The sequence below is a fragment of the Petromyzon marinus genome, chromosome 26 (assembly GCF_048934315.1).
Source record: "Petromyzon marinus isolate PM22_M1 ecotype Great Lakes invasive population chromosome 26, UKy_Petmar_22M1.pri1.0, whole genome shotgun sequence".
NCBI classification, from domain to species: domain Eukaryota; kingdom Metazoa; phylum Chordata; class Hyperoartia; order Petromyzontiformes; family Petromyzontidae; genus Petromyzon; species Petromyzon marinus.
Window position 1 is genome coordinate 866,413 of NC_133692.1, and position 21,830 is coordinate 888,242.

Here is a 21,830-nt window from a genome sequence, read left to right on the forward strand (position 1 = left end):
ACGTGGGTTAGGCTGACATGTCACTTCAGGCGATGTGCGTTAGGCTGACATGTCACTTTAGGCGACATGGGTTAGGCTGACATGTCACTTCAGGGGACGTGGGTTAGGCTGACATGTCACTTTAGGCGACGTGGGTTAGGCTGACATGTCACTTCAGGCGACGTGCGTTAGGCTGACATGTCAATTTAGGCGACGTGGGTTAGGCTGACATGTCACTTCAGGCGACGTGCGTTAGGCTGACATGTCAATTTAGGCGACGTGGGTTAGGCTGACATGTCACTTCAGGTGACATGCGTTAGGCTGACATGTCACTTCAGGCGACGTGCGTTAGGCTGACATGTCACTTTAGGCGACGTGGGTTAGGCTGACATGCCACTTCAGGCGACGTGCGTTAGGCTGACATGTCACTTCAGGCGACGTGGGTTAGGCTGACATGTCACTTCAGGCGACGTGCGTTAGGCTGACATGTCACTTTAGGGGACGTGGGTTAGGCTGACATGTCACTTCAGGCGACGTGCGTTAGGCTGACATGTCACTTTAGGCGACGTGGGTTAGGCTGACATGTCACTTCAGGCGACGTGGGTTAGGCTGACATGTCACTTCAGGCGACGTGGGTTAGGCTGACATGTCACTTTAGGCGACGTGGGTTAGGCTGACATGTCACTTCAGGCGACGTGGGTTAGGCTGACATGTCACTTCAGGCGACGTGGGTTAGGCTGAAATGTCACTTTAGGCGACGTGCGTTAGGCTGGAATGTCACTTCAGGCGACGTGCGTTAGGCTGACATGTCACTTCAGGCGACGTGCGTTAGGCTGACATGTCACTTTAGGCGACGTGGGTTAGGCTGACATGTCACTTTAGGCGACGTGGGTTAGGCTGACATGTCACTTCAGGCGACGTGGGTAAGGCTGACATGTCACTTCAGGCGACGTGGGTAAGGCTGACATGTCACTTCAGGCGACGTGGGTAAGGCTGACATGTCACTTCAGGCGACGTGGGTTAGGCTGACATGTCACTTCAGGCGAAGTGGGTAAGGCTGACATGTCACTTCAGGCGACGTGGGTAAGGCTGACATGTCACTTCAGGCGATGTGGGTTAGGCTGACATGTCACTTCAGGCGACGTGGGTAAGGCTGACATGTCACTTCAGGCGACGTGCGTTAGGCTGACATGTCACTTCAGGCGACGTGGGTTAGGCTGACATGTCACTTCAGGCGACGTGGGTTAGGCTGACATGTCACTTCAGGCGACGTGCGTTAGGCTGACATGTCACTTCAGGCGAAGTGGGTTAGGCTGACATGTCACTTCAGGCGACGTGGGTAAGGCTGACATGTCACTTCAGGCGACGTGGGTTAGGCTGACATGTCACTTCAGGCGACGTGGGTAAGGCTGACATGTCACTTCAGGTGACGTGCGTTAGGCTGACATGACACTTCAGGCGACGTGGGTTAGGCGGACATGTCACTTCAGGCGACGTGGGTTAGGCTGACATGTCACTTCAGGCGACGTGGGTTAGGCTGACATGTCACTTCAGGCGACGTGCGTTAGGCTGACATGTCACTTCAGGCGACGTGGATTAGGCTGACATGTAACTTCAGGCGACGTGGGTAAGGCTGACATGTCACTTCAGGCGACGTGCGTTAGGCTGACATGTCACTTCAGGCGACGTGGGTTAGGCTGACATGTCACTTCAGGCGACGTGAGTTAGGCTGACATGTCACTTCAGGCGACGTGGGTAAGGCTGACATGTCACTTCAGGCGACGTGGGTAAGGCTGACATGTCACTTCAGGCGACGTGGGTTAGGCTGACATGTCACTTTAGGCGACGTGGGTTAGGCTGACATGTCACTTCAGGCGACGTGGGTTAGACTGACATGTCACTTTAGGCGACGTGTGTTAGGCTGACATGTCACTTCAGGCGACGTGGGTAAGGCTGACATGTCACTTCAGGCGATGTGGGTTAGGCTGACATGTCACTTCAGGCGACGTGGGTAAGGCTGACATGTCACTTCAGGCGACGTGCGTTAGGCTGACATGTCACTTCAGGCAACGTGCGTTAGGCTGACATGTCACTTCAGGCGACGTGGGTTAGGCTGACATGTCACTTCAGGCGACGTGGGTTAGGCTGACATGTCACTTCAGGCGACGTGGTTTAGGCTGACATGTCACTTTAGGCGACGTGCGTTAGGCTGACATGTCACTTCAGGCGACGTGGGTTAGGCTGACATGTCACTTTAGGTGACGTGGGTTAGGCTGACATGTCACTTCAGGCGACGTGGGTTAGACTGACATGTCACTTCAGGCGACGTGGGTAAGGCTGACATGTCACTTCAGGCGACGTGGGTTAGGCTGACATGTCACTTCAGGCGACGTGGGTTAGGCTGACATGTCACTTCAGGCGACGTGGGTTAGACTGACATGTCACTTTAGGCGACGTGGGTTAGGCTGACATGTCACTTTAGGTGACGTGGGTTAGGCTGACATGTCACTTCAGGCGACGTGCGTTAGGCTGCCATGTCACTTCAGGCGACGTGGGTTAGGCTGACATGTCACTTCAGGCGACGTGCGTTAGGCTGACATGTCACTTCAGGCGACGTGGGTTAGGCTGACATGTCACTTCAGGCGACGTGGGTTAGGCTGACATGTCACTTCAGGCGACGTGCGTTAGGCTGACATGTCACTTCAGGCGACGTGGGTTAGGCTGACATGTCACTTCAGGCGACGTGCGTTAGGCTGACATGTCACTTTAGGGGACGTGGGTTAGGCTGACATGTCACTTCAGGCGACGTGCGTTAGGCTGACATGTCACTTTAGGCGACGTGGGTTAGGCTGACATGTCACTTCAGGCGACGTGGGTTAGGCTGACATGTCACTTCAGGCGACGTGGGTTAGGCTGACATGTCACTTTAGGCGACGTGGGTTAGGCTGACATGTCACTTCAGGCGACGTGGGTTAGGCTGACATGTCACTTCAGGCGACGTGGGTTAGGCTGAAATGTCACTTTAGGCGACGTGCGTTAGGCTGGAATGTCACTTCAGGCGACGTGCGTTAGGCTGACATGTCACTTCAGGCGACGTGCGTTAGGCTGACATGTCACTTTAGGCGACGTGGGTTAGGCTGACATGTCACTTTAGGCGACGTGGGTTAGGCTGACATGTCACTTCAGGCGACGTGGGTAAGGCTGACATGTCACTTCAGGCGACGTGGGTAAGGCTGACATGTCACTTCAGGCGACGTGGGTAAGGCTGACATGTCACTTCAGGCGACGTGGGTTAGGCTGACATGTCACTTCAGGCGAAGTGGGTAAGGCTGACATGTCACTTCAGGCGACGTGGGTAAGGCTGACATGTCACTTCAGGCGATGTGGGTTAGGCTGACATGTCACTTCAGGCGACGTGGGTAAGGCTGACATGTCACTTCAGGCGACGTGCGTTAGGCTGACATGTCACTTCAGGCGACGTGGGTTAGGCTGACATGTCACTTCAGGCGACGTGGGTTAGGCTGACATGTCACTTCAGGCGACGTGCGTTAGGCTGACATGTCACTTCAGGCGAAGTGGGTTAGGCTGACATGTCACTTCAGGCGACGTGGGTAAGGCTGACATGTCACTTCAGGCGACGTGGGTTAGGCTGACATGTCACTTCAGGCGACGTGGGTAAGGCTGACATGTCACTTCAGGTGACGTGCGTTAGGCTGACATGACACTTCAGGCGACGTGGGTTAGGCGGACATGTCACTTCAGGCGACGTGGGTTAGGCTGACATGTCACTTCAGGCGACGTGGGTTAGGCTGACATGTCACTTCAGGCGACGTGCGTTAGGCTGACATGTCACTTCAGGCGACGTGGATTAGGCTGACATGTAACTTCAGGCGACGTGGGTAAGGCTGACATGTCACTTCAGGCGACGTGCGTTAGGCTGACATGTCACTTCAGGCGACGTGGGTTAGGCTGACATGTCACTTCAGGCGACGTGAGTTAGGCTGACATGTCACTTCAGGCGACGTGGGTAAGGCTGACATGTCACTTCAGGCGACGTGGGTAAGGCTGACATGTCACTTCAGGCGACGTGGGTTAGGCTGACATGTCACTTTAGGCGACGTGGGTTAGGCTGACATGTCACTTCAGGCGACGTGGGTTAGACTGACATGTCACTTTAGGCGACGTGTGTTAGGCTGACATGTCACTTCAGGCGACGTGGGTAAGGCTGACATGTCACTTCAGGCGATGTGGGTTAGGCTGACATGTCACTTCAGGCGACGTGGGTAAGGCTGACATGTCACTTCAGGCGACGTGCGTTAGGCTGACATGTCACTTCAGGCAACGTGCGTTAGGCTGACATGTCACTTCAGGCGACGTGGGTTAGGCTGACATGTCACTTCAGGCGACGTGGGTTAGGCTGACATGTCACTTCAGGCGACGTGGTTTAGGCTGACATGTCACTTTAGGCGACGTGCGTTAGGCTGACATGTCACTTCAGGCGACGTGGGTTAGGCTGACATGTCACTTTAGGTGACGTGGGTTAGGCTGACATGTCACTTCAGGCGACGTGGGTTAGACTGACATGTCACTTCAGGCGACGTGGGTAAGGCTGACATGTCACTTCAGGCGACGTGGGTTAGGCTGACATGTCACTTCAGGCGACGTGGGTTAGGCTGACATGTCACTTCAGGCGACGTGGGTTAGACTGACATGTCACTTTAGGCGACGTGGGTTAGGCTGACATGTCACTTTAGGTGACGTGGGTTAGGCTGACATGTCACTTCAGGCGACGTGCGTTAGGCTGCCATGTCACTTCAGGCGACGTGGGTTAGGCTGACATGTCACTTCAGGCGACGTGCGTTAGGCTGACATGTCACTTCAGGCGACGTGGGTTAGGCTGACATGTCACTTCAGGCGACGTGGGTTAGGCTGACATGTCACTTCAGGCGACGTGCGTTAGGCTGACATGTCACTTCAGGCGACGTGGGTTAGGCTGACATGTCACTTTAGGCGACGTGGGTTAGGCTGACATGTCACTTCAGGCGACGTGGGTTAGACTGACATGTCACTTCAGGCGACGTGGGTTAGGCTGACATGTCACTTCAGGCGCCGTGGGTTAGGCTGACATGTCACTTCAGGCGACGTGGGTTAGGCTGACATGTCACTTCAGGCGACGTGGGTTAGGCTGACATGTCACTTCAGGCGACGTGCGTTAGGCTGACATGTCACTTCAGGCGACGTGAGTTAGGCTGACATGTCACTTCAGGCGACGTGGGTTAGGCTGACATGTCACTTCAGGCGACGTGCGTTAGGCTGACATGTCACTTTAGGTGACGTGGGTTAGGCTGACATGTCACTTCAGGCGACGTGGGTTAGGCTGACATGTCACTTTAGGTGACGTGGGTTAGGCTGACATGTCACTTCAGGCGACGTGGGTTAGACTGACATGTCACTTCAGGCGACGTGGGTTAGGCTGACATGTCACTTCAGGCGACGTGGGTTAGGCTGACATGTCACTTCAGGCGACGTGGGTTAGGCTGACATGTCACTTCAGGCGACGTGGGTTAGGCTGACATGCCACGGGAAGCAGACTGAGATGAACGTGTTCCTGTATTTTTACGATGAAGCATGTCTCAAAATAATATTAATTTGTTAATTCACGTGTAATATTTAGTTTTTACTCCACAATGCTGGCTCCAACCATTGTTTGCGACCATTCAATTATTTACAATTTATGATAAATTAATTCTCTTTTTTTAATTCAATCAGGTTAAAACTTTAATGGGATATTCAAGTGAGACCTGGATGCACTCTTATAGAGGATCAGCTCCAACGATATGTTTAGCAAACTACTCACGGTTAAATTGTACAATTTAGTTGTCCAAATTTTCCAATCAAACTCTTTAAATGACAGCACAGATTGTTTAAACATGCACACCGTGGCAGATGTGGAATCTAACAACAAACTTCACACAACCCAGCCAACCAACTCCCTTCAGGTCACCCATCTCCTGATCTCTGTGTATCTTCTTGCATCTCTTATCTCCTTGCATCTCACTTCCTGTGTCTCTGCATTTCATTGTCTCGCTTTACATCATTGTTTCTCTGTACCTCCCCGTGTGTCTATCTCCTCGTGTCTCTATCTGTACCTGGGAGACAGATAGAGAGATGCGCGTTTGACGCACCGCCCGCGCGTGCGTGCACGCGCCCAACGACAGATTCCACTGCGGTATTTCCAGACTTTGAGGCACTCCAAAATTGTGACTTTTGGATTTTGGGGCGCCGCGAAGGCGAGACGTTAACCGCCTCGCCTGGTACACAAGAGGTCGTGGGTTCGATCCCGAATCTGACGATGCCTGCTGTATATTTGAAGCTTGCGTGTCTCCCCGCAGTGGCGTGCATTTTTCTCCGGGTCCTCCGGTTTTTCCCTCCACATTGAGAATCAACAACACCACACGTTTAGAGTATTTGGCTGCTATAAATTTCCACGTGATGATAAGCCACTTTGTTGCGTTCATTTGTGGCTAGGTTGCTTCTGAAAAAAATCTATATATCTCAGTGGGCTTTACCTGGTAAATAAGAGTTTAGTTTTCGTATTCCTCAATCCGGGCCAGACCTGAGGCCATCCACCTCGTTTCACTTATCCCACAGATTTAGACGTTGCATGGTTTCCGCTCAGCAACCAGCATCTCTGGATTCCCTTCGTGGTGTCGTGCACCACCCCTGCTCTCTCTCTGTCTTGCCGTTGATCTCGAGGCAACGTCTCGGTGCCACTCTGCTCCTTCCGTCATCTTTCTTCCTCTCACAATCCGCAGCTGCCGCCCAACCCCCGATTATTGCACCGCTGGGCAGGCAGGGACCTCAGTGGACCTTCACAAACCTCGTCAACCTCAGTGGACCTTCACAAACCTCGTCAACCTCAGTGGACCTTCACAAACCTCGTCAACCTCAGTGGACCTTAACAAACCTCTTCAACCTCAGTGGACCTTCACAAACCTCGTCAACCTCAGTGGACCTTCACAAACCTCTTCAACCTCAGTGGACCTTCACAAACCTCGTCAACCTCAGTGGACCTTCACAAACCTCGTCAACCTCAGTGGACCTTCACAAACCTCGTCAACCTCAGTGGACCTTCACAAACCTCGTCAACCTCAGTGGACCTTCACAAACCTCGTCAACCTCAGTGGACCTTCACAAACCTCGTCAACCTCAGTGGACCTTCACAAACCTCGTCAACCTCAGTGGACCTTCACAAACCTCGTCTTCCTCAGTGGACCTTCAACAACCTCGTCAACCTCAGTGGACCTTCACAAACCTCTTCAACCTCAGTGGAGCTTCACAAACCTCGTCAACCTCAGTGGACCTTCACAAACCTCGTCAACCTCAGTGGACCTTCACAAACCTCGTCAACCTCAGTGGACCTTCACAAACCTCTTCAACCTCAGTGGACCTTCACAAACCTCGTCAACCTCAGTGGACCTTCACAAACCTCTTCAACCTCAGTGGACCTTCACGAACCTCGTCAACCTCAGTGGACCTTCACAAACCTCGTCAACCTCAGTGGACCTTCACAAACCTCGTCAACCTCAGTGGACCTTCACAAACCTCGTCAACCTCAGTGGACCTTCACAAACCTCGTCAACCTCAGTGGACCTTCACAAACCTCGTCAATCCAGCTCGACGTTTGAACCGGCACGGGAGGTTCTGGTACGTGGCCAGAGCAAGTCAGCAGGCAGGTGCAGCGACCATCATGGGCCCGTTGCCCGCGGGTGCCACGAGCCCCACGAGCCGGCTCGGGCCTCACCTCGCCTCGAGTTACACTCAGAGGGACCCAGGGTGCCACTACCCTGTTGTGGGTACACAGACAAAGATCCACTCCCCCGTGTGTAGCCTCTCACAGACTGCTGGGGCAAGTGCTGCGAGTAATGAGTAGTAGCATCTCCGAAGGCCGGCACTGTGGCACACACGAGGGAGTGGGTGGGTGGCCAACACCATGCCTGACCGCCATTGTCTCTGTTTTGTGGGTAGCAGACACGCTAACAAACACGTGAACAGGCAACATGCTAGCAATACACAACTCTGTTAACAAACACCACATGAACACACTGATACACAACACACACCCACCCATTACCAGCTCGTCGGCAACCCCAAGCACACGAACAAGGCAATTCTCTACCAGCACAGCAACAACATTCCGTGTTAACAAAACGCACCTCAAACAATGTTACCGTTCAGCTGCCAAACGCTGTGGGCAAAGAAGCCCCCTTCTCTCTGTTTTAGATATGGGACCTAATTGGACGGTTGGCTGTGTAAGGTGCGAAATAAGTTCAACATACTATAGACATAAACTAGCTTTACTGCCCGGCTTTGCCCGAGATTTGGATTCTTGTCTTGGTTTAATACACGGCCGACGCGGAGGGTGAGGGGGGGGTGCGTGACGTCAGCAGGCACACTGCGTGACGCAGCCGCATGCGGGTGACATCACAGATGTGACGTCACCGCACGCTTGCCGTGCACAATATACATTGTGTACATTCTGGAAACTACCCACATGCCAAATTTCAAGTTTGTTGCATGTCGGGAAGTATGCTAAACATTTCGAAAAGACACACATTCACAAATTTCCCTTTTATATATATAACTGTCCAACGCACGCTGCAACGTAACCATGAATCAGGTCACAATGTCGAGGCTTAGGTCAAACATTCGGTTCCGTTTTGCTAAGAAGTCGCCACAGGGCGACCGCCGTCGTCCTGAGGCAAGTACGACTGTGCGAAGGCACTTCGTCGTCTTGAGGCCTCGAGGTCACGCACGAGGCCTCGAGGTCACGCACGAGGTCACGCAAGAGGCCTCGAGGTCACGCACGAGGCCTCGAGGTCACGCAAGAGGCCTCGAGGTCACGCACGAGGCCTCGAGGTCACGCACGAGGTCACGCAAGAGGCCTCGAGGTCACGCACAAGGCTGCGGGGGTCATCAGCAGCTGTCTCGATGCTTGTTACAGACCAAGTCACACCTGCTTGGTCACCCAATGCCCTTATCATCTCAACGTTCATGCTACAATGGAGAAACACAAACAGATAGACAACAATGTTACTAAAATTATGATTTGCTTGGCCGTGTTGAAACGGCTGCAAGCCGTATGGACCTGAAAACTCCCCTGTAAAATAATACGGGGTTAAACCGTCTGGGTTGCCAGGTAGGTGTGCATGTACTCTAGCGTGTATATACATGTGTGTGTATATACAGAGTGTATATACAGAGTGTATATACACACTGTATATATAGTGTATATACACACACTGTATATATACACAGTGTGTGTATATACACAGTGTGTATACACACTGTGTATATACACACACTGTATATATACTGTGTGTATACACACGCTGGGACACGCCGTTTTGTGGTACGGGGTGGGCGGAAAGTCCATGAACCCCCGCGTCATATCCACCCATGGGACTCGCCTGGTTGAGGGGTATAGCGACTTCCCGCCCACCCTGCAAAGCGCGCAAACGCTGCACTCCCGCAGCAAACACGTGGAGGGGAGTGCCTCGCAACCGGATCGCGTCACGCCATAGGAATGTGGAATTCAAACGACTGGCGCGGATCACGTGACAGTTCAGGCTCTGCATCACCGCGCACTGTACTCACCCGTACAGTGCGCTGTACAGTACTGCTATACAGTACAACCTTGGTGAACGCAAACGCCGTGAACTTCGCTCCGTCTGTGTCTCACGCCCGTGGCTCTCACGCCGGGCCCGTGGCTCTCACCTTGCTCATGTCGATGTGGCCGAAGCCTCCGCAGCACTCGTGCATGGGACGCGGGACCTCTCGGCCCGGGCCTGCCCGGGTCTCGGCGATGGCCACGTGACGGGCCGCCACGTGAAGCCGCCAAGAGCGCGGAAACCCAAGAAACGGGAGGCACGTGACCGCTCGTCCCCACGCTCCAGCGCGTCTCGTTCGCCGTCTCGCTCCTTGCCTGCCTCATTAATTGCCTGCCTCATTCATTGCCTGCCTCATTCATTGCCTGTCTCTTTCATTGCCTGTCTCATTCACTCGCGCAATTATTCATGCCCGTGTCGCATTCATTCATTGCATGTGGCCCGCTCGTTCTCTCCCACTATAATCCATTGATCCATTAATATCACCGTATCATTCACTCTTCGCCGATCTCATTCACTGTCTCATTCACTCATCGCCTGTCTTAATCGCTGCTCATTTAATAATTCATTCTTTGCCTTCTCATGCACTCATTCATCGCCAAGTCTCATTCTCCCATCCCTCGGTCTCATTCATTCGCTCACGAATGCATTCCGTGCACGCCTCGAATGAATTAATGCATTCATTCCGCGTCTGTTCTCATTGACTAATGTGTGCACCATGTATCACTCATTCGTTCAAATCCTGCCTATTTCATTCACTTGTTCATTGCGTGTCGGCGTCTCATTCACTGCTCATTCCCGTATCCTGTCTGTGCCACTCATTATCTTTTCGCAGGGACGGTGACTCATTCATACTTTTCGGTCGCGCGTTCATTCAGCTTATTTTCTATTCATAGTTTAAATGGAACAATAAACGCTCGACTTACTCTTCAACATCATCAGCACCAACCCATTGGGGCTGACCGGTCCCAACACGCGTCCTGCCAAAGCTTCAATTCCCTTAAGAGGTCAATATAATGCCTCTGTGTGTTTCTTGATCCACGTGTTTCTCTATTCCGGTGTAACGCAAAACGCGCTCGAGTCATCTTGCAAGTTTTAATCTCCGTTGCTTCATCCTCGCTTTCTGACAGATTCCATGCTTCAGATCCATTTAATGGCAGGTAATATTTCACGCATTGTCAATGTTTTTAGCCTCACAAGGGACATTGCCTTTCATTACAACATTCATCTTTCGTCACGTTGATGATGCTAATTTGCCTTCGATTATTGCTTTAAACATAGAATTGCGTCCATCTAACATCACCATTACTGTCCTCAGCAAAGCTGAGTTGGATCATACTTTCTCCATTTGTGTCAATGACCTCATTTCTTCAGTGTGTAAACCTACACATATATATCTCTGTCGTCTCTCTGGGCTATCACAACGCAGTCCGAGTTAGGGAGCAGAACGCATTTATCCACGGTGGTTTGTTCACACATTTCTCGGATCGGTCATCAACAACCTGGCAGCCTTCACGCGTAACAGCTTCCTTGAAACAAGTAACTCGGCAGAAGGCGTGCGTCCGAGTTGTAGCGGAGCAGCAAAGTGCGATGTGCGGACCCACCGCACTCGAAGCATCGCGCGTATCGGCCAACCCAACATCACAAATCTAGAACCAACACAACATCACAAATCTAGAGCTAACCCAACATCACAAATCTAGAATCAATGCAACATTACAAATCTAGAACTAACCCAACATCACAAATCTAGAATCAACCCAACATCACAAATCTAGAAATAACCCAACATCACAAATCTAGAACTAACCCAACATCACAAATCTAGAACTAACCCAACATCACAAATCTAGAACTAACCCAACATCACGAATCTAGAATCAACCCGACATCACAAATCTAGAAATAACCCAACATCACAAATCTAGAAATAACCCAACATCACAAATCTAGAAATAACCCAACATCACACATCTAGAACTAACCCAACATCACAAATCTAGAATCAACGCAACATTACAAATCTAGAACTAACCCAACATCACAAATCTAGAATCAACCCAACATTACAAATCTAGAACTAACCCAACATCACAAATCTAGAATCAACCCAACATCACAAATCTAGAACTAACCCAACATCACAAATCTAGAACTAACCCAACATCACAAATCTAGAACTAACCCAACATCGCAAATCTAGAACTAATCCAACATCACAAATCTAGAACTAACCCAACATCACAAATCTAGAATCAACCCAACATTACAAATCTAGAACTAACCCAACATCACAAATCTAGAATCAAACCAACATCACAAATCTAGAATCAACCCAACATTACAAATCTAGAACTAACCCAACATTACAAATATAGAACTAACCCAGCATCACAAATCTAGAACTAACCCAACATCACAAATCTAGAACTAACCCAACATCACAAATCTAAAACTAACCCAACATCACAAATCTAGAACTAACCCAACATCACAAATCTAGAACTAACCCAGCATTACAAATCTAGAACTAACCCATCATCACAAATCTAGAAGTAACCCAACATCACAAATCTCTAAACTAACCCAACATCACAAATCTAGAATCAACCCAACATCACAAATCTAGAACTAATCCAACATCGCAAATCTAGAACTAACCCAACATCACAAATCTAGAACTAACCCAACATCACAAATCTAGAACTAACCCAACATCACAAATCTAGAACTAAACCAACATCACAAATCTAGAACGAACCCAACATCACAAATCTAGAACAAACCCAACATTACAAATCTAGAACTAACCCAACATTACAAATCTAAAACTAACCCAACATTACAAATCTAGAACTAACCCAACATCACAAATCTAGAACTAACCCAACATTACAAATCTAGAACTAACCCAACATTACAAATCTAGAATCAACCCAACATTGTTCACTGCGCAAACATTCAGCCAAACGCTGAGACGGCATTGCCAGCGTCACAGATAAACATTCACCCCCACAGTACACCAAACAGAAGGGAATTATTTTATTGAGTCCGATCTTAGAAGTGTGACTGTGGTACGATGTTGACTACCTCGCCCGGTACACAGGAGGTCGTGTGTTCGATACCGACCCTGACGATGCCTGCTGCTGCTGTTGTATATTTGGCGTTTCTCGGGTTTTCCCCTCTAAATTTAGAATCAACGTCACTCGTTTAGAGTATTTGTCTGCTATACATTTCCACATGATGATGATGATGATAAGCCGCCACTTGATTGACCTATCATTCGTGATCAGGTCGTGAAGTGAAAGCAGACTTTATTACCCCGTTTATATTGGGACGTATGCTTGCCTTGTAATGCACAGGGGGCATTGACAAAGTGGGACGCTTGGTTCAGTCGAACTCAAATGTTGTTGTGATCACGTTTGTTTACCCAGGGAAGTCTCAACGAGACTCTTTTCAAGAGGGTCCTGCCAAGTTATAGCAGTAGGGGGCGCGATGATGCGACGTGTAATCTCAATTGAGTAATTTCAGGTACGTTTTCAACAGTGAGATGTTTAACCATTGCCAGTTACGTTGTGAGTGGTTTTAGCTTTGGTAGGAAACCGGGAAACGTGAAGAAAACCCATTGCAGAATAGGGGGATAACATACATACGTTAGAACAGGGGGAGAACATACATACAAACATACAGAACAGGGGGAGAACATACATACATACAAACATACAGAACAGGGGGAGAACATACATACAAACATACAGAACAGGGGGAGAACATACATACATACAAACATACAGAACAGGGGGAGACAAAGACAAAGATCCCCCGTATAGCCTTAACAGACTGTAGGGGCAAGTGCTGTTAGCGAGCACCTATGAAGGCCAGAACGGTACACGAGGGGGTGGGTGGCCAGCACCACGCCCGACCGCCTTTGTCTCCCCAGTGGCAATGTTTTTATCCACCGCACCAAGTACTCATTTGAGGCTGAGTCGACCTAGGGGAGGCCTAGGACCGGTTCAGATAATCGTCACTGGTGTTGGCCGTGAGCGGGAATCGAACCCGGGTCGCCAGGTTCATAACGCAGCGTGCTAACCGCTACACTACCGCTCCCCAGAACAGGGGGAGAACATCCATACAAACATACAGAACAGGGGGAGAACATACATACATACAAACATACAGAACAGGGGGAGAACATACATACAAACATACAGAACAGGGGGAGACAAAGACAAAGATCCCCCGTATAGCCTTAACAGACTGTAGGGGCAAGTGCTGTTAGCGAGCACCTATGAAGGCCAGAACGGTACACGAGGGGGTGGGTGGCCAGCACCACGCCCGACCGCCTTTGTCTCCCCAGTGGCAATGTTTTTATCCACCGCACCAAGTACTCATTTGAGGCTGAGTCGACCTAGGGGAGGCCTAGGACCGGTTCAGATAATCGTCACTGGTGTTGGCCGTGAGCGGGAATCGAACCCGGGTCGCCAGGTTCATAACGCAGCGTGCTAACCGCTACACTACCGCTCCCCAGAACAGGGGGAGAACATCCATACAAACATACAGAACAGGGGGAGAACATACATACATACAGAACAGGGGGAGAACATGCATACATACAGAACAGGGGGAAAACATACATATGTAGAGGTGTTAACTACGCGCTGTTGTGTAACCTGCATTGCCACCAGGGCAGTGCAGCATTACCCCTGAGTACAACGGTTGGGGTCAGTCGAGGTGAAACGGATCGTAGCCAGGGTTTGGTACGAACCAATCAGACGGTTCCACGTGGGAATGTATGATTGGTTCTACCTGGCCACGAAGGAGTATAAGACGGGTGACCCAACCGACCTCGGGGAGTTCTCTCCCTGCACGAAGACAGAAGACTGGGCTGAAGCCTAGCTAGGACCCTGGACCAGCCTCCCAGCCCTTCTAAGGGCTAAGGCTCGGCATACCCAGTGGTCAGGACCCACCGGGCCAGCAGTGGGTCAGATAGCCTCCCCTAGGTCCTAGCCGGAGGACTAGGATAGCGGTAGACGTGTAAGTCCCGCCACGTCCGGAGGTTGTACCTCCTTAGGTATCAAGGAGGTTAGCGGTAGACGTGTGAGTCCCGCCAGGTCCGGAGGCTGTACCTCCCTAGGGTATCGGGTGAGGGGACCGAATATCCCTCTGTTTGTGTTAAGCATTGTATAAGGAAATAATACAATAACCAGAGTGTGCCTCCTAAAGAAGTCTGCTCGTCCTTACAACACTACAACTGCTGTCAGAAGTGGTTGGAAATGGAAACCAGAAGTTCAGCCCACGCGCGGAGCCAGAACGAAGATAACGCTGTCTCACCTGCAAGCACCGCCAGCTCCGCTGAAAATGCTGCCGAGTTGACGGCCGCCCAGCCACCGGTTGAGCAGCCGGTCGCTCCCCCTGCCATGGGGGACAGACTCAGGGCAGCACACGGCCGTCTCGCTCAACTCCTACATCAACTTGGAGGTCGCGGGCAGGCCGAGTCAACCGCCGGCAGACGTTCCCGCCATCGGCCGGGGCGGACATTTTGATTTTCCCACCGGAGAACCACGTGATCCCGCCGGAAGCAGAAGCCAGCAGCATCCTGGGAACGCGGGGGGCCAATCAAAACCCGCAACGCCATCAGCACGCGACGCTGCAAATTCAAGTTCCTCAGCGGACGCCGCGTCATCACTGTACCGACACGGTACAGTAGACTCTTATCGGCCGGGAAATCGCTGATCTCCGGCTCGAGACGGTGCAAGCTGAGGGGGAGACGACGTCCGCCCTCCAACAACGCCTGCCCATCTTCCGGGAATTCGCATCTGAAGGGGGCGACTGGGCGGCGTTCCAGCGTCACTTCCTGAGCCACCAAGAGATGGTGGGCTGGTCGGACGCACAGGCGCTCCGAGCGCTACCGGTCACTCTGGATGACGACGCTCTCGCCTCGCTCCTCACCATCCCCAGGCACAAAAGGGTGACTCTTCAATTGGCCCTCCGACGGATGTCCGATGTCTACGGGCCTCCATCCGACGTCCACAGCCGATTTTACGACAGGCGACGCCGCCCTAAAGAGTCTCCGTTGGCATTCCGGACCGCTCTACTGGCGATGGCAAGAGCGGGTTACCCTCGCATGGATGACGAGGCCATCGACGCCATCGTTCTTCAGAAGATGCTGGAGCTGGCGCGCGAGCTGCGCATCGTCATTCAAGTGGTGGATGACGACAGTATGTGCTCGCTACGAGCCGCTCGGTGCATCCACGCACATCTGCTGCTCCACACGGAATCGACCATCGCCGCCTCGGCTTCGACGTCGGAGCCTGCCAGCAGGGTCGCCGAGTTCTCCCCCGACCGGGCCTTCATGGCGACCAGGTCAACGGGCCGGCGATCGTCCGACCACGCTGGTCACCGCAACGACCAGCAGCGGGGACGGCCTTCTCCATGCGGCGACTTGACATGCTTCAACTGTGGCCGACGAGGCCACATCTCCTCTGACTGCCGTGCGCCTCGACGACGCCCCTCCGCATCCCGGGGCCAGGACTACAGGACGTCCACGGCATCGCGGCAAAACCAGGCAAGTCGCAACGCCTCTCACGCTCGGCCCTCACTCACACCATACACACCGCAACGCACCATAAGAAGGGCTCGCGATTCGGCGTGCGATGGGGGGTATTCTGGCGTTTGTTCCCGGCCACTCGGACCTGGGCAGTGGTCTGAGTTGGCCCATAGGGTAGTCGCGGCGACGGCAGGTTCGTCCGTGGTTGTCGGATCAATCGAGGGTGTGGAATTTCACGTGTTGGTCGATACTGGTGCGTCGGCTACGATCATTTCGGATTTTATTTACAATATACTGCCCGTACGATGCCACCCCTTGGAACGGGTTTCTATCCCGTGTTTCGCCGCTAATGGCAGTTCGCTGGGCATTATCAGGCAAATTCGGGCGCAAATTTCGATTGGAGACATTAAATTGGCAGGGGCTATTTTGGTGTCTTCTTCCCTCGCCGTGCCGTGTTTGTTAGGCACTGATTTTCTCGCGAAAATGCCTATTAAGATCCTTGTAGATCAAGGCTGCATCGAACTCCCGTCGGGTCGATGGATGGCGTTCTTGCCCACACCCTCACATCCGCGCATGGCTAGTGCCTCGGTGCAGGCATTTGTCGCGAGCACAGTCCGCATTCCGCCTGGGACACAAATGCTCGTGCCCTTGCAACTTAAAAAACCGCTAGCCCCGGAGGCCTCGGCACATGGCATTTTTCTGGGGCCTTCAAACGCAGCTGCTAAGGGGTTAGATTTGGTGGCTGCACAGACCCTCGTAGCAGCCGACAGGGAGCCGTTCTTGCAGGTTTTGAATGTCGGATTGTCCACAACCATCATTCCGCAAGGAACTGTGCTCGCTCACGCGACCCCGGTGCCGTTGGGGACCGGAGTCGCGGGACACGTGCATGACACGCCGCAGGTCCCACCTCCTTCCGAATCGGATGAGAGATGGTTGGACGTGCTATGCACAGACACGGGTGATCTGTCTCATTCGCAGCGAATTAAATTGCGCGCTCTTCTGCGAGAATTTTCCAATGTCTTCAGTAAATCTAAATTTGATATTGGCTGCACCAAGCTGCTGCGTCACCACATTGATACTGGTGACACTGCCCCGATTCGACAAAACCCGTTTCGGCTTAGCCCGGCGGAGAAACAGCATGTTAAATCGGCTGTGGATGACATGCTGGAGGCTGATATTATTTCTCCCTCCACTAGTCCCTGGGGTGCTCCAATAGTGCTGGTCAAAAAGCACGATGGCAGTCTCTGTTTTTGCGTTGATTTTCGGCGCCTAAATAAAATCTCGGTAGCGGACGCCTACCCTCTCCCTCGTATGGACGAGTCATTGGATGCCCTGGCAGGGGCGCACTATTTCTCCACCTTGGACCTTCTGTCGGGGTTTTGGCAACTCCCCCTCGACGAAGCGTCAAAACCTAAGACTGCTTTTCGGACACCACAGGGCCTTTTCGAGTTTAATAGATTGCCCATGGGTCTCCACTCGGCCCCGGCGACGTTCCAGAGGCTCATGGAGCTGGTCCTTGCTGGGCTCCAGTGGGACTCATGTCTCATTTATCTTGACGACGTCATCGTCTTTAGCCGCACGTTCGGCGAACACATCGAACGGTTGTGTGCTGTCTTCTTGAAAATGCGGGCCGCTAACTTGAAATTCAAGCCGCAGAAGTGTCATCTTCTGCGTGAGTCTGTGCGCTATCTGGGCCACATAGCCGCTCGGGCATCTCTACCGACCCTGAAAAAAACAAATGTGTTCAACATTGGCCGACCCCTACATCTGCGGGCGATGTTCGTAGTTTTATTGGTTTTGCGTCGTACTACCGCTTGTTTGTTGCTGGCTTCGCGACGATTGCCAAGCCGCTCCACGCCCTTACGTCAAAAGGGGTGGCGCTTCATTGGGGGGACACAGAACAGGCCGCGTTCGACTCCTTGCGGAACACGCTCGTGACGGCACCGTCCCTTGCGTACCCCGATTTTTCCGTGCCATTCGTGTTGGACACCAACGCTAGCAATACGGGGATTGGGGGTGTTCTGTCCCAAAAAGTTGATGGCATTGAAAGGGTTGTTGCTTATGGTAGCAGAGTCTTGTCTCTTGCTGAACAAAGATACTGTGTGACCAGACGTGAGCTGCTGGCCATTGTTTTTTTTATTCAGCAATACAGGCCGTACCTGTATTTTACCGTGCGATCTGATCATTCGGCTTTACAGTACGCTCTGCGGGTTGACCAACCATCCGGGCAGCTTTCTCGGTGGCTCGAAGTCCTTCAGGACTACGATTTCAATGTCACTTACCGTAGGGGTGCACAACACACGAATGCCGATGCGTTGTCTCGCCTCCCGCTGGCTCAAAAATGTGCGTGTTTTTTGGGCTCGAGCCGTTGTAAGCCGCCACTGCCTGCGCAGGTCGCGCCTCTCACAACGGTGTCAGCCGCACTTCCCGCCGCCTCAGCGCTGATGTTGGATCATGTAGATCCAATGGCCAGTGACGATTTGCTGGGGCTAACTTTGGCCGAATGGGGTCGGCACCAGAGCGATGACATGTCGTTACTGAGGTTGTGTCGCCACGCGAATAATGCGGCTCCAAGACAGGGCAAATTTAATTCATTCGTCATGAAGCACGGCTTGTTGATGCATTGGGATGCTGACTCGTGTCAACATAAAATCGTCATGCCGTCCGCCTTGCGATGCAAAGCCGTATGGGCGGCGCATGAGCATTTATTGCACCTGGGTGTTCATAAGACCATTGGGTTGTTGCGGTTGCAATTTTTCTGGCGGGGCATGCTGCGCGACGTCACTGACATTTTGCTGGGATGCACCCATTGTGCGCAACGTAAACCGCCGGCTAAACCGGCATGTCCACCCCTGAAACCCATTTCGGTCTCTCGTATAAATGAGTTGGTGGCTCTCGATATATTGGGCCCTTTTCCTACTATGCCACGGGGTAATAAGTACCTTCTGGTTGGGGTAGAGTATTTTACACGGTGGCCTATGGCCTGGGCCCTCCTCAACCAGTCGGCGACGGCCGTTGTGGACGCCTTTGTTCAGGGCTACGTCCTGGATAAGGGTGCACCAGAACGGTTGCTGACCGATCAGGGAAGAAATTTTTCGGGAGCCTTGCTGAATGATGTGTGCCGCCTGTTGGGCACTAAGAAAGTGCGCACTTCGCCCTACCATCCCCAGACCGACGGCATGGTGGAGCGCCTTCATAGAACTCTCACCGCTATGTTATGCCATCAGGTCGATGAATCCCACTTCGATTGGGACTTGCAGGTTCCGGGGGTCCTCGCCGCATACCATATGGCACCTCACGCGGCGACAGGATTTTCCCCGTTCTTTCTAATGTACGGCAGGGATGCCTTTCCTCCCGCCGACGTTCGGCTGGAAATCGAACAGCCACCGCAAAAGTCAAAGCTCGTTGACCACTTGCGATTCAACCTCCGTAAGTTGGCCGAGGCACGGGAGGCCGCCATTGAAAATTCGGCTTCCCGCCAACGGGCGAATTTGCGACTGCGTGACCCTCGGACGTACACGCATCGGTGGGCACCGGGAGACAGGGCATGGCTCCACTGCCCCCAGGTGCCGGTGTCCACGTCGGCCAAACTCCTCAGACCATGGTGAGGCCCGGTTGAGGTAGTGGAAGTCCTGCGTCCCCAATGTGTTAAAATTCGCTGGGGACGGCGTCGCTGGTGCGTTCACCCCTCTCGGTTGAAACCCTTCGTCACGCCACGCGTCCCTCCACAACACACACGACACGGGGGCCGAGTGTGCGATGCGTACGATGAGCCAGATGTTGCCCCGTTGGTGCCTAATCCACAGCGCAGGCTTGTCATTCCCCCTGCAGATAACGCGGGAGTGACGGCTCCATGCAGGCCACGTTCAGCCTCAATGGACCGTGGAGCAGCAGGTGTCCCCGTGGAGATGCCTAAAGGCCCACCGGATGCTCTTGCTCATCCTCCTCCTTCCCTTGTGCCGCCGACAAAGCCTGCCATCCCCTACGATGGTCCCGCGAAACACACGCGCGCAAAATCTCGCCGGTTGTTATGATGTTCTTTGGCATGTCTAGTGCCTTGTACATACGTTATGTTGTTAAGGGGGGTATTTATAGGGGTTTTATTGTTCTTGTTGTTCGTGAGGCACACTCACAATTCTTCTACCGTTGGTAATTTCGGAGTTTCCCATTGTTGCAGCCGGGACGGCTGGAGCTTCCAAAGGAGGGGGTGATGTAGAGGTGTTAACTACGCGCTGTTGCGTAACCTGCATTGCCACCAGGGCAGTGCAGCATTACCCCTGGGTACAACGGTTGGGGTCAGTCGAGGTGAAATGGATCGTAGCCAGGGTTTGGTACGAACCAATCAGACGGTTCCACGTGGGAATGTATGATTGGTTCTACCTGGCCACGAAGGAGTATAAGACGGGTGACCCAACCGACCTCGGGGAGTTCTCTCCCTACACGAAGACAGAAGACTGGCTGAAGCCTAGCTAGTACCCTGGACCAGCCTCCCAGCCCTTCTAAGGGCTAAGGCTCAGCATACCCAGTGGTCAGGACCCACCGGGCCAGCGGTGGGTCAGATAGCCCCCCCTAGGTCCTAGCCGGAGGCTGTACCTCCTTAGGTATCAAGGAGGTTAGCGGTAGACGTGTGAGTCCCGCCAGGTCCGGAGGCTGTACCTCCCTAGGGTATCGGGTGAGGGGACCGAATATCCCTCTGTGTGTGTTAAGCATTGTATAAGGAAATAATACAATAAACAGAGTGTGCCTCCTAAAGAAGTCTGCTCGTCCTTACAACACTACACATACATACATACAAACATACAAAACAGAGGGAGAACATGCATACATACATACAGAACAGGTGGAGAACATACATACATACAGAACAGGGGGAGAACATGCATACAAACATACATATTTCACACAGAAAGACACCTGAGTCGGGAATTGAACCCAGGTGCTGCTTGCTGTGGGGCACGAGTGTGACGAGCTCGCCACCATGCACAGCAGCATCTTTAAGACACGCAGCCGCTCGCATGGATTCTGCCTTGAAATTACTTTCGCACAATGTATATTTTAATAAATAATCCCGCTAATCGTTAAGTTGTATTTTTACGAATTCATTTAAATTGCCTTGACCTATATAAGATTTTTTTTGTCTTTAAGAACTTATGTTTTATAGAATGTCTAATGCAATAACGTCAAGATGCACTTGATATTTTATGCATTTAAATTGCTTTTGTTTCATGTATATATTGAATTGTAATCACAATAAAACTGATTTTTCTCTAACTGGTGTGCAGCGGCATAGTTAAAACAGCTCTTTGGTATGGGTGGTCACGTGACGATTGCAACATCAGCCCTCTTCATCAACGCGGCCACAATTGCTCCACCCCATTGTCAGCGAAATGAGTTTCAGTCGCATTCAAGCCGTTAATACGACTGATTCACGAAGCGCGGACAAACCCCAAGGTTGCCTGCTACTTGTAGAGCAGTGGGTGGGGGGGGGGGTCACCCCCTGCGTCGCCGCATCGGACAGCGAGAATCTGGGGCGATGTGTGGAAGTGGGTTAAGTGCGCTGTGCCGTCTCACTCTTGGCCATTGATAAAAGAAAGACACCGGACGAATGATTGTGTGCGGTGCCTTTTGCATGGCCG

The 21,830-nt window shown here is 52.1% G+C and overlaps 2 protein-coding genes across 3 annotated transcripts in view; one reads left to right on the top strand and one right to left on the bottom strand.

The window, feature by feature from the left end:
- Positions 1–9,898, bottom strand: part of PEMT (phosphatidylethanolamine N-methyltransferase) — a 100,942-nt gene extending 91,044 nt beyond the window's left edge. For both annotated transcript variants that reach the window (XM_076069835.1, XM_032960966.2), the window contains exon 1: positions 9,757–9,898. In XM_076069835.1, the coding sequence (XP_075925950.1) occupies positions 9,757–9,801 (45 nt within the window). In that variant the 5' untranslated portion in view covers positions 9,802–9,898. The remainder of the gene's footprint in view (positions 1–9,756) is intronic.
- Positions 9,899–10,053: 155 nt separating this feature from the next.
- LOC142929173 (uncharacterized) lies at positions 10,054–21,465 on the top strand. The gene is made up of 2 exons (XM_076069834.1): positions 10,054–16,212; positions 20,026–21,465. The coding sequence occupies exons 1-2, from the start codon at positions 15,517–15,519 to the stop codon at positions 20,038–20,040; spliced, it is 711 nt and encodes a 236-aa protein (XP_075925949.1). The 5' UTR covers positions 10,054–15,516; the 3' UTR covers positions 20,041–21,465.
- Positions 21,466–21,830: the final 365 nt, after the last annotated feature.

Bases quoted from the DNA above. Each gene is read 5' to 3' on its own strand.
- LOC142929173 (XM_076069834.1), top strand. From the start codon at position 15,517: ATGGTGGGCTGGTCGGACGCACAGGCGCTCCGAGCGCTACCGGTCACT.